Below are 13,535 nucleotides of genomic sequence, written 5' to 3'. Positions count from 1 at the left end.
TTAAACAATTATAGTTTGAAAATATTTATGTGTAATTACTAGCTTACGAGACAAATTTTTGGATTATCTCGGATATTTTATTGTTTGACATATGTATAAGTTTCCTACTGTCCTACAGTACTGCACTGTGCAGTGCAGTCCTGTGAAGTGTGAACTGCACGGCACGACCGGGCACGACGGACTACATACACTACGCTATCTACGGCAATCTACGCTCCTACATATATTTTCTCTTCTCTAGGTCATCAGACTTCATCATACTCAATGCTTTTAATCAGCTGTAGTAGGATTATGTAGTATAAAGCTAAAATTTGTTAAATTAGTAAAATACTTAACATTGTATTTATAAGAAAACGTCATGGCGTTAAAAGCAGCATTATCTGAAAAATTTAGATTAATTTTGCCACAGGCATACAGATTAAATAATGAAAAATCTTTTATGGGTGTTACTTCCTTAAGTTTAAATAGGTAAGCATTTGGCTAACTTTCAGAAATACATTTTAGAAACAATTAGGTTATATAATCATAATAAATGTTATTTATCTTGTCAGAAATACAATATGAGAGAATGATATTTTCATGTTTCTAGTAATCTTGTTATATTATAGGTCCCGAAATTATTTTACCGAAGGAATAATGACAGATGTTTTGGCTCACCAGGAGCAGTTTCCAGTTGATCCAAAAATTGATTATTCTAAATATAAATATTTGATTCCTTATACTAATACTTTGGGATCTTCTAAACCAGAGACAATGAACAGAGTAATTCTTCTTAACGATCATCATGAATATGCTCCATTTGTATCATCTTTAAAAGTCAATTTTGGGCCTCAACATCCTGCTGCCCATGGAGTTTTACGATTAATATTGAGGCTTAGAGGAGAAGAATGTGTTGAAGCAGATTCTCATATTGGTTTACTGCACAGAGGAACAGAAAAACTTATTGAATATAAAACTTATATGCAAGCCTTACCATATTTTGATCGTCTTGATTATGTTTCAATGATGTGTAACGAACAGTGTTTTTCTCTTGCTATAGAAAAATTATTAAACATTGATATACCTTTAAGAGCAAAATACATTAGAAGTTAGTACATTTTTTCCATTATATAAAAACTACTTAATGCTATTAATTTATTCAGGTTATAAATATTTGTACTAATTTAATTTTTAAACACTAATTCTGATTATCCCAAGCTGTAATTTTAATTTTGTTCTATTGCAGCTCTGTTCGCTGAAATTACAAGAATTTTAAATCATATTATGGGAATTGGAACACATGCACTTGATGTAGGTGCAATGACACCTTTTTTCTGGCTTTTTGAGGAGAGAGAAAAGCTAATGGAATTTTATGAGCGAGTGAGCGGTGCTCGTATGCATGCTGCATATGTTCGCCCTGGTGGTGTGGCATGGGATATACCTCTTGGTCTTATGGATGATATATACGCATGGTCAGAAAATTATCCAAGAGTATTATCTGATGTTGAGGAGATGTTGACAGACACCCCAATTTGGAAACATCGTTTGATTGATATCGGTAAAGTTTCGGCAGACGCAGCTTTGGATCTAGGATTTAGTGGAGTCATGCTAAGAGGATCTGGTATTAAATGGGATTTAAGGAAAGTTGAGCCATATGATGCCTATGATTTAGTTGATTTTGACATACCAATAGGTATGAATGGAGATTGTTACGATAGGTAAGAAAAGTTTAAATTAATAAAAATATAATTTTTTAGGCTTTTGACTTTATATAAGTACCAATGAATTAATATTTAATTTGTTTATTATATTTTCAATAGATATCTCCTTCGTTTAGAAGAAATGAGACAGTCTCTAAAAATAATAATACAATGCCTGAATCAAATGCCGCACGGAGAAGTACGGATTGATGATGCTAAGATATGTCCACCAAGCAGAAGAGATATGAAAACGAGTATGGAGGCATTGATTCATCACTTCAAATTATTTTCCCAAGGTTTCCAAGTACCAGCTGGTGCTACTTATACAGCTGTAGAGGCGCCAAAGGGTGAATTTGGCGTGTACCTTGTAAGCGATGGTAGCAGCAAACCATACAGATGCAAAATAAAGGCTCCTGGCTTTTCACATTTGGCTTCGCTGAAGCACATAGGACCAGGCCACATGTTAGCCGATATTGTAGCGATTATTGGTACGTTAGACGTTGTTTTCGGTGAGATTGATCGTTAATTTTACCGTCAAGTTAGTAATTGCAGCTAGATTGTATTATATTTATAAGCTATTGCTAACTTTATTCAATAAATAATTGTAAAATATTCTATCTTTTCTTATTTTCAAACATTTGGACAAAATTTCAGTTGAAATTAGATACTATTGTCAGACAATTGTACATTACTGCTTGTTGTATAAAATAACAAATCAACGCCTGATTTCATAAATTTTTTTCTTCAATGTCATAAATCATTTTGTTTATATGTTTCTTGAGATTTTTGTAGGTGATTGCAATAAAAATTATGCCAAGAACATCAATGATCGTTATTCAAGTTTTCTCTCTACTTTATATGAGGATTAATATAATAATATATAATACTATTACACAGTTAATATAGGGGCAGCTCCGCAATATTCCTATTGATGCTGTCGTATATGGACGATTGTTTTTATACCAATAAAAATGCTATGTGAAAGTTTCTTTGCTTAGAATTTCAGACTAACCTTTAAACAAATGATTTATATCTTCTTTTTTTATTTTTATGATAAAATCAGTGTACACATCACCTGAGCAAGAGTGAGTGACCGTAGAATAAGTACGTACGACATTGGTCAATTTACTAGGCGTGTTCAGCATCATAAAATTTTCTTATTATTCACTGTATCACACACACATTGACATTCTGATATAGTGCTACAATTACCAACAAAAGTTTTAACATCATTTTAAATTTTAGTGAAATATACAGGTAGAAAGAATGAGGTAAAATGATCCCTCTAAGGAAAACCTCATCATAATGACGCTATTAAAGATTTTAACATAGCAAAAACTGGATGTAAGGAAGATTATATATAATTCTGCATTTCTACGTGGTCGACAAATTTAAATTGTTAAAGATGCCTGGTAGTAATCAATTTACAGGAAATCTTATAAAAGGATCACCCTACCCTATGGATAAGGGTAAACTCTCTCGCTGACTAATTTAAATTATAATCTCATATCTATAAATATTGAATACACAGAAGCTATATTATTATCTATTAAAAACCAAAAAAAAAAAACTAATTTTAGAATTGACATTCTTTTTCTTATCTATATACATATATACATTTTATATAGGTTTATAATCGCTTAAATTGTAAAAAGAGTGAAAAAGATGCATCGAATTTAGCCCTCTCCATAATTTTAGTTTTTAAACAATTTATAACACATACGTATTATACTTATCTCAAAATAGAAAAATTTATTTAATTTACACTATTTTTGGCTCTTTATAATAATTTAATTTTTGTAAACCATAATTTCATGATTTTTTTTGTTTTGACGCATGCCTCTGAGAATGCTGACGTAATTTTGAGATCCACGTGCAGGATTTAACCAGTTAAACGCATTATCATTTTTACGATCAGGCAGTATAAGATAGTAGTTATTTATTTATTTGTTTTATGTATGTCAACTTCTTTAGGCACACAATATCATATCTTTTTATTTATTTAATTTTTCTTAACTTTCTAAAGCTAAATATAAAAAGGAAAAAAGTCTGCTTGGCTTAATTAATTAGGTGCGGAATTTGTGTAAAGTTGTACATTATATGTGTATCGTACATAATTCTCCTTCAATAGAATTAGAATTTTTAAATAATTATATTATACTCACTATCGTTTAGCTCTATTAAAACTATAATCTCTCGTTTACATTTTTTTTCTTTACTGAAACCAAATTAGTGTTTTGAAACTTTAGCTTCAAAAAAAGTAGGATTTAAGGTAATATTATTTGCGTAATATATTATTGCTCGATATTGAAAAGAATCAATAAATGATAAGCAATTTGCAATCGTGAGAAAATCAGTTTTTACGTTTGTAGTACGTACAGCTTTGAAGAGTCCGTGCATACAGGCTTTCTACTATTGCTTGAATATGCTGATATTGCCGAACTATTCACGTACGTAACAAAAACCGGAAGTTTCTTATAATGACGCAAGAGATAAGAAGTTGTTTAAATTGCCAAGTATAAAAGATTCTAAGTATACGGAGGTTTGCTCTATCGATTTCTTCAGTTTTCCTGAAAAACAGAATTATTGAAATCTTTCATTGATTTCGTTGTTCCATTAAAGTTTTTCTAATTTTCTAGTTTAATTATTATAAACCGTCGTCGGTCGTAGCAGTGTGTGTAAATATTATAAGTATAGTATATCGTATATCTCTATGGCAAAGTTACGGAGGAAACCGGCAAGGCACCGGATACTGGTCGGCCTCGATAAAGCCACTTTATTTTAGTAATCCGGTTCATGCATAGGCCTACCGATCGAATGCATTGAAAAAAGCATCGAGCATCATTCACATTCTAGCCGAGTCTCGTGTTCTTAAATATTTTATACTGTAAAATCTTTGTAATTTTTTATAGTTATTCAATATAAAAAAAAGATATATCTCAAAAAGAATATAAATATATTATGACAAAATATTTTAGAAAATATCGTAAAACTGAAGTTTTGAATGCAAATTTTGAGTTAAAAGTAGATGATTGTCAAACGAGTTTGATGAAAATGGTCGAACGAGGATTTTTTGTAGAAAACACCGTGTGTATACTTGGCTGTTATGCGTTAGAATTCCAGGAACTCTGTATTAAAAATACTCAGGCCTTATCACCAATAATATCCCTCAATTTCGGCTCTGCTTTAAATTATAGATGGAATCGTAGCATGTTAAATTTATTTGAAGCACAACGAAATGTCAAAATTGTGGCTTTCTATTCTACTCTTTACTTCGAGTAAGAATTAACCAAGGACAACTCGGTGAGTCCGAGTATCGTCGCGACCATCGGTTTGCTTTGAACGTTTGAAAAACCCTTCAAAAGCATCAACTATATAGATACACTACTTATTAGCATATACCGTTAGCGTAATGCCCAACGTTCTTGCGAATTAATATTAAGACCGCGGTCAGCTTTCAAAAATACGCGTGGAAAATTCGTTTATGGCATTTTGAAGAGCGATGAAGAAATAAGGGGAAAAAGAAGTCAGAGATACTCCGTTGAAGATCTCTGCAAAGATGTTTTCAGGCTGATTCGAGGAAGCCTGTATTATAGTGACATTGTTTACTTGACCCGTAAAAGTTTGTATCACGTGTTCAGCTTTGGATAAAGCCAAGTAAAAATTTGAGACCGAGGGACTCGTTTGACGGGATCGTACGTGATTCTTTGTTTATTTGCCGGCCAAGTATTTACTTTGACGTACTCGGTTAATTACCATAAATAGCTTTTCCCGTATTCCATTGCTCGGCAGGTTGTCGGAAGGATACGAGAGCTATGACGCAAAAGGGGTCCTCGTGCAGTCTACTTTGCTATTTCTCACTGAGATGTAATCAGAGGCGTGCAAAGGTCACTCTGTTAATGCTATACTTCGCATACTTCTGTGCCAATCAAAAATCTAACACTGATTGCTCCAAACTTCTTACATATACCATTGTTATATACTTTTGTAAAGATATTTTATAACGTTAGTCATGGTGCAAGGTGAAGGTTGTTCAGTTTCTTTTTCAGCTACCAACGAAACGAGATTTCCCATCTCTTTCCTTCCTTACATAAGATTCATCCTTGCTAGAATATTTTATGGAAATATTGCAACGGAAGCAGCATTGACGCAATATTGGAGCAACTTCTGTCCTGCAATATCACGCGAATGGTCGAATGTTTGTTGCTTTGAAAACGATTAAAGATGAGCGTGGAGCGAGGTGAGAGTCTTTCTCAGGCGGATAATGCGGAAGTTACGTCACCGATGAAAGTTAATAGGTAATAACATAAATGTCGACCGAGACAGTCATATGCTCACGACAAGGCTGGATCCCACCGAAGAATTCGTATAAAGTTTGTAAATAATTGATCCTGATCGTAACAAAGTATGCGTAAAATGGACAAAAACCAATTATAAGCTGTATTGCCTTTTTCATTTAAATATGCTATATACATAAAAGATGATACCCGCAGGTGCGAGTAGTTTGAAAATAGCATGTTTATAATCATAATACTCGTGTACTCGCAGAGCTACGTTGCAAGTTTCACGTTTTGCTTGAAATCTGTTTTTTTTGTTATTGTCTATTTTCCATAATATTTGAAATAGAAATATGTAATGTTTGCTGATGATATTCTATTTGACGGACTTTACCGTAGACCTCTTCGTTTTAAATGCATATCGTAGGCCACGATAATTTAATTCATAATACATCTGTATTATGCAAGTACAGTTTTATATTGTATATATATATATATATATATATATAATATGTGTGTTATGCAATTACAGTAGCGTATTAACACGGTGTATTAAATTGCACCACGTTAAATTTCTTTTATTTTAAACGAAATTTCGAATATTTACGAATTGCTACAAATAAATTATTAACAGTTACATGACGTGAACGATCATTCGTGCTGAAATATCCGATTAAATGTTTCACTTGAAAGTTAATACAGTCAATACAGTAGTCAAATTATTACTGGTGTAGGTACTTTGCTCACTTTACACTGGATAGAAATTAAATTTTTGTTTTTTGACTATAAGAGTTTGTTCCACTTAAACATCGAACTAGTTTTACTGGAAAGATGTGAGTAAAATAAAACTACAAGTCAGTTATTTGAATAGTTAAATCTTCATAAGAGATGGCTGAGAATAAGAAAACTTTATTAACAAGATAATATCTAAATTTAATTTTGAGTATACCTATAAATTTTGTAAGAAAGGATATATATTTCGCTCGTGCTAATTACAAAATAGTAAGAGACGAGTTATTTTTAAGTTATACAATTACCAATAAAAGATTTACTCCTGTTTGCTTACTTGTTATTTATATATATGTTGCTCTTATTCCTCTGTAAGTATGTAACCCAGATTAAAAGATGGTGTCCTCGATGACTCCATTTTGTTGCAGATACGATCTGTTGGATCATTGTGATGCAAGGAACCTCTTTTACGAATGCGGATGTGACTAGTTAAACGAATTTATCCGAGTAGCTCGCCAGTACTTTACGCGAAATCTCATTCTTAAGCTTTGATACTTTACACGATGCAAAAGCACTCTGGCATCTTATAAAGCATCGAGCATTGGAAAACGAGTAAAATATTAAAGCTTCGATATTTAAATTATTTGTGTCGCAGTTCTGCAATTCGCAACCTTGAAAGCAACCCTTGCATCAAGAGTGCTCGCTACAAAAACATCAGATAAGGGATCTTCATTATCGATTAACCATTACCGATAAAACATCAGACACACACGTGGAAGTTTTCAACGTGGAAAAATTAAATTTTAATCGAGTGATAAAAGATTTCAGGTAGGCGATATAAAAGTGAGGTTTGATGGCTATAGCCGCAGAAGGAGCTGCCAATCACGCAATAAATCCGTAAAATTCACAAGTGCATTTCGTCGAATTTTTCTATTGGCGATAAGTGAAAAATGTTTATTCTGTTATTTTTACACAGCCAGTTCCATGGACTGATCAAAAGAAGCAAATAGTGTAAAGAAGAACCTTTTTTTATGGCTCTGACCTCGCATCGATATCACCGGAGATTCTCGCAACTGCCATATGCAAATCAATCGTTAAGAGTTTTAAAGATTAATTAAATGTTAATGGTCATTTGGCTTTTTATCGTTCAAGAGAGCCTTGATCCTTTTTCTCGAGTGTAACAGAGTCTGCCAATAAGGGGAAGAAAGAAACAGAAGAAATCAACCATTTTTGATGTTGATTGACGGGGAAGTGCAGCAGAAAAAAAATATGAGGGAAAGAGAATAAAGCAAAGGAATCGAGAGAGTCTGAGGAGAAATATTGAGGCTAAAAGGCAAGGTCGTGGGATATCATTTACTGCATGGGTGAAGGGACGAAGGATAGCATATGGAATGGGCCTTTCGATAAAAGGAGAATAAGCCGATTTGGGAAAAATAAGAGAGATTTTTGCAGGGAGTGACGAGATAAAGTAGGGGGGGGGGGGGGGGATTGTCGTGAGATGAAGCGAGTGGGCACAAGTTGCAGGTTGCAAAGTTGCGAGTGTCAGGTAAGTATAGAAGGGGACCAGGTGGTGGGGGTAATAATAAATCGTTCACCTGAGCGGCATGGCATGGCATGGTAGGCCCGCGAGTGCGACGCGAGTGAGAACGAGAGAAGAGAAGTAGCGCTCGTTCTTTCACCGTCTCGCAGTGTCCCGGTCGACATCGTTGCGGTCGCTTCGTCGCTCCCTTACGACAAATTCAATCAACGCGTGTCAAGATCGCGCGCTAAATTGTGCTACTTAAAGACATTTAATTATCATCGAAGGTCTTGAAAAAGAAAATCACAAATTGGATTCCTAGGGAGTGAGAACGAATAAGAGAGAGAGAGAGAGAGAGAGAGAAATCATAATAGAAGGAAAAATCTGTTGATGAGAAAGCTGAGCAGGAGCAGACGACTCAGGAAACTCGTGGATCTACATAGGTATAAGATCGTCCGGAGTTAATTTTCCACCGTAGATCCTCGATAAATCTTTGTGAATTTTTATCGAGGGTTCTTCATCTCGTGGACTTTTCGTAAATCGTTAAAGACTTAACGAAGATCTCTTAAGCCTCTTTTTGTGGATCTACAGAGTACAGGACTTGGTCCATAGGTCTTTCAAAGGATCGAGGGGACTGGGATGGACCTGAAGAAATTTTCGAGTGATTCACCGTAAAAGAGAAGAAGAGGAGGTCCTACAGATTTGCAGTGTTGGTTTGCATCGAGTGCCGGCACACTTGCGTCGCTTCGCTACGGAGTGAAAAACTCCCAACGACTTTCTCCATCTCCTCCTCCTCTTTCTCCCCTTTATCCTCCCATCGTGAATCACAACGATACCACGCGAATACCCGGCTCGTCTCGAAAATCTTCGAAACGCGAAGAAAACTTCAAAGTCGAGATTCGATTCTTTCGGGTCTTCGCAAAGTGCACCACTCGTCCAGAGATATTTAAGCGTCAAAACTCTTGGAGATCTACCTCTTGGTTTACAAGTGCCGAGTCAGAATGAGGGTTCATCGTGGAATCTGCGCAAAACTGCAGGGAGGATTCCTCAGGCGGTGGTGTGAGTATTTATATTTTTAATTCACTCCAATGTTTGTTTTTTTTTTTACGTAAAACTTCTGGAACTGTGTTTATACTCCTGTTTAATTTACTGGGTATGCTTTTGTCAAAACACAACACACTGTAGACTATAGCGGTAGGTGATCGACGAAAATTTTGACCTAACGGGACTCTGGAGGTTACGGACAAAACTGATCGAGCTGTGTTTAAAATTATCCAGCACTTACTCACCTTTGATCTAAACTGACTGAGTCAAATTTGTAGTGATTAAAAAAGATAACGTTTCTTTAGATAATATCTGCTAGGCTTTGTTCCAACAGAGATGACAAAGCATCGATGATTAATCGTTTTTGGACAATAGATCCTGATAGTTTAATATCATAAGTATATGGATAAAACGAAACGGAGAAATTTGTCTCGTTTAATATTTATCATTAGCAAGGTGATAATGATGTATTCTTACTAAAAATCTTATGCTTCTCTATTATGAGCCAGTTTTCTTCGCTCCAACCATGCTGTATATAGTTTCCTGCGTTTGGGTATGTTCTGCTCTCTTGCAGCTTAACGCCACGTGACAAATTATGTTATTTCTTCTCCACTGCCTATATTAAGCGTTTAATTTATTTTCATTCAGAGTCTTTTGAAACGGTCGATCTTTTCTCAAGACACAAAACACTACCGCGTTTCGTTGATCCGTCTCGAATACCTGGGAATTTTAATCGAATCTCCACGTGTAAAACTGATAAAGTTTAAAATATTTGTTGGAAGAATAATACGCGATAATGCTAAGAAGCGAGCGAGACCGTTTTCAGTGACTGTTGAAGAGACGAAGTAGTATTTAATGGTATTTGTACGTCAGTGGTTCGTTAGCTCGTCAGTGTATGGGTTAGGGGGAATGTGACGGGGTCAGACTCGAACGGACGGAACGTAATTCGATTTAATCGCGGCTCGACGTGTGTCACTCTGCATGCGTGCGCTTAGAATGACCATCTGAATCATCAACGGCCAGCAGAATTTTCTTTCGTCCCGTGACATTCGTTTGCGACGAAAATGCAGAATCGCAAGAATCCCGCGCTCACTTTCACCCGCCGATGGTCCCCGGGTCTCCATCGGAACGCAGCATGAAAACTCGTTTTCTTCGTGTAAGATTCGCTCCCGTCTTGCCACCAGAGTTGAATCCGCTGGTACTCTTTGATCACGAGGGTCTTCGAATGAATTCTTCAAGGACAACTGCAGATACAGGATGATGATGACCAATGACTCTTGTGCGTTTGGTTAAGCAAACGTACAGAAGAGAGCGAGTTTTTAAAATCTTATTAAATTTTTGATGATCTATCAAAGTGCATTTTCATTGCCAGGTGGATTTTTCACGCGTCTCGTTCGTTTCACAATTGTTTACATCCACCGGATACGCATGGGTCATAACCACGAGGTACCCTAGTGCGAAACGACCTTCGTTACGGTTCCTGATGTACACGTTTTTATACACTAATATCGATTGCTTTTTTCGATACTGCATCGCACTTTTGTCTCTACAGACTTTACACTTTCAAGTTTTTTATAATCTTTTTTTGAAGAAGAAGAGGAATAATGGGAGACTTGGAGTGACGTCAAGAATGAATAAGTGGTCTCTCGTGTCACTTATTTATTCGTGCAGAAAAAATTTCCTCTCATCGAGCAATGCGTGAACTAAATAATACGTTGGATCTTGACTGTTAAATGTTATAGTAATATGTAAGTATAGGGTGTTCGTTTAATTCGTGTCAAGACGAAAACTCTTATGTGTATAGAGAAGAGACGATAAAATTTTTTAAGCTTGTTGTTGATAATTATAGAAATGCTCCAAATTTCTTGCATCTATAGGTATACTATTATCGAATAAACTGTTTCAAAACATTTGATCCTTCTAACTTTCCTTTATCGATTATACGATTCTAAAATGTTCAGTTTTTTATACACTTATAATCACACAATGCTTTGTTGCCAATGTTAGTGTCACGAGCTAAACAGCAGGTTAAGTTAAAATTATTTTTGTCGCGAAAATTAAATACGAAGGTTATGGCAGGTGTATTAACAGCTTAAAATAAGTATAGGTCATTGTTTTTGTAATGATTTGTTGCAACCACGTGTCCTTACTCGTCGTGAAAATGTCAATGTTGTGCATGCAGGCCCAACATAGGCAAGAGTTACACAAGAAAAGAGTTTAATTGATCTCGCCTGATGAGTATACGCAGGATTGTAACAAGGTTGAAGAGTAAAGAAGAAAAGAATGAATTTTTGTGATATCAAAGCTGACAGTTGGTTGCTGCGTTGACTATTCGCGCCTTCGCGGCTCGGTCGACCAAAACGAGCTTCGTTACGGTTCCATATTTAGTACCTACTTTCTCTAATGCTCAGTGCGATGTTCGTTGAGAAGAATCGGCCCGCTTATAAAGCGTCATACTTTTTTTTATCAGTCAGGCTTCTTTCCATTTATTATTCGAGAGTATAAACGCTCGAAAAATTCTTACGACAATTTCCAAGAATTATCATCTTATTTTTCTTCCCCTCATAGTCATTCCAAGTTCTAACCATAAGTATTTGAAGAAACTACGTCGACCTCTATTGGCAATACTAGCGCTGCTTCATCCTCTTGCCTCTAAACTTCAAACTCAAGGTGAAAAAGAGGCGTATGTCTACTAATTGTTTCTTACTTCTTTTCAATAGTCCGAGAACTTTCTTCTTTATGGAAAATCTGCGGTTGCTAAAAATGCCTTTCCCGTTAAACGTTTAATGGCATTTTGTTGTAAAAAAAAACTGTTATTGCAAAATTAATTGTTTTCTTGCACACAGACACAGTTGGCCTTATTACGCAGGAAAGCAATTTATTCGCAAGACGATAGTTTCTGGAAATCAGAAATCGGGAGCTCGAAGGCAAAACAACACTGGGAAAAGTGATTATTGGAAGAATACATGCAGGCCCCACGTGGTTGATCGATCAAATTGCATTCCTCGTTATGAGTTTCTTCAAGCTTGAAATGTAGGATTGCTCCGGTGAATGTGGATGAGCTCCCATCGCATTATTGACCTCGTTATAGTAGAAAAGCAATTTACAAGAAGGTTATAATCGTGCTAATGCTAATGTGGTATAAAACTAGGAGAAAGGGACTGTGAGAGATGTGTTTTGATAGAAACAGCAAAGGGTATCATCGATAATGTGCGAGCACGCTTAATTATTGTCAGGAAGCATCCTTTTAAACGCGTGCTTTAAAATGCAAATTTACAAGAATTGGAAAGCACGAGGAAAGGGGGCGGGGGGGGGGGGAAGAAAGTTCGAAGGAACAGCTGACAATGAGAATTGAGAGAGTTTCGTGCATGGGATATATCGTTGCCTGGGACGACGGTTACTGCGTTCAACTCCGTTATTGGAACGACGAGTTGGAACAGTTGAGTTGAGAGTTGGGAGTGGAAAGGTCCCACACACACACAAAACACACGCTCGACGAATACATTCGTACAACGAAGGAGGCCTAACTGTAAACGTGGCTGCTCACCTTGCAGAGCGGTGTCACGCACACGCGTGTTTTTTCGCCAGGTAGCACTTGGCCACTCGTTCGTTTCCCTAGATAGACACCGAACCAACCTTAGAGAACCATCGCAAATTGTCTACTGTCATACTAGAACCCGCTACGTCGCGAGTAAACTCGTAATTCAACCATCCAACCTTGCTTTTTCGCCATTGCTGTCCTACAACTTTGTGCTACCAAGAATCTAGTGTTTTTTTCATGTGGAAAAGGCACCGAAAACTGTATGAACGAAAAATAATTTTCATTGGTCTAATACTTTCATTGTAAGGCATAGAAATTTATAATTAATAAGTTATCAGAGATTCTATTATGTTCGGCTAATGGGGAGCCTCGAATTTATTATCTTTCCTAGAACATTAAAATTTGTCCAAATTATTCGAATTCTACGTTTTGTATTCACTGTTTTTGTATTAGTAGAAATTACTTGCAGATTCGATATCACGTTGCACCTTGTTACAAGATGAGTTGTATCGAATTTCAAAGAATCTTTGTCTTTCGCTTTGTTTATTTTATCTAAATGACATTTGGTCAAGGACACGTCTATAATTGTTAGGAAAATCTTTCTTCTCCAATCTTTTTCCTGAAACTCTTCATTCTTTTAATTCTTCGTTGCTATCGACAATGATACATTTATATCCAACTGATTACTCGATACTCGGACTCGCATTGTAATTGACATTTTACTGAAAATCGTGATTGGTTCAACA

The 13,535-nt window shown here is 35.8% G+C and overlaps 2 protein-coding genes across 3 annotated transcripts in view; both read left to right on the top strand.

Annotated features, from left to right (window-relative positions):
- Positions 1-242: 242 nt before the first annotated feature.
- On the top strand, positions 243-2,499 carry LOC136780675 (NADH-ubiquinone oxidoreductase 49 kDa subunit-like). The gene is made up of 4 exons (XM_066739207.1): positions 243-468; positions 609-1,087; positions 1,226-1,697; positions 1,800-2,499. The coding sequence occupies exons 1-4, from the start codon at positions 359-361 to the stop codon at positions 2,203-2,205; spliced, it is 1,467 nt and encodes a 488-aa protein (XP_066595304.1). The 5' UTR covers positions 243-358; the 3' UTR covers positions 2,206-2,499.
- Positions 2,500-8,309: 5,810 nt separating this feature from the next.
- The window catches only part of emp (epithelial membrane protein), a 32,516-nt gene continuing 27,290 nt past the window's right edge, over positions 8,310-13,535 (top strand). The window contains exons 1-2 of one of the 2 annotated variants that reach the window (XM_066738875.1): positions 8,310-8,647; positions 8,796-9,263. In XM_066738875.1, coding sequence (XP_066594972.1) covers positions 9,206-9,263 — 58 coding nt within the window. In that variant the 5' untranslated portion in view covers positions 8,310-8,647; positions 8,796-9,205. Of the gene's footprint in view, positions 9,264-13,535 lie in introns of both variants that reach the window. The other variant, XM_066738874.1, reaches the window with a different exon arrangement.

Source organism: Prorops nasuta, unplaced genomic scaffold (genome assembly GCF_024137725.1).
Source record: "Prorops nasuta isolate Cenicafe-Biocafe unplaced genomic scaffold, Cenicafe_Pnas_1.2 PNAS00019, whole genome shotgun sequence".
Taxonomy (NCBI): domain Eukaryota; kingdom Metazoa; phylum Arthropoda; class Insecta; order Hymenoptera; family Bethylidae; genus Prorops; species Prorops nasuta.
This window is presented reverse-complemented; position numbering and strand designations above follow the sequence as displayed.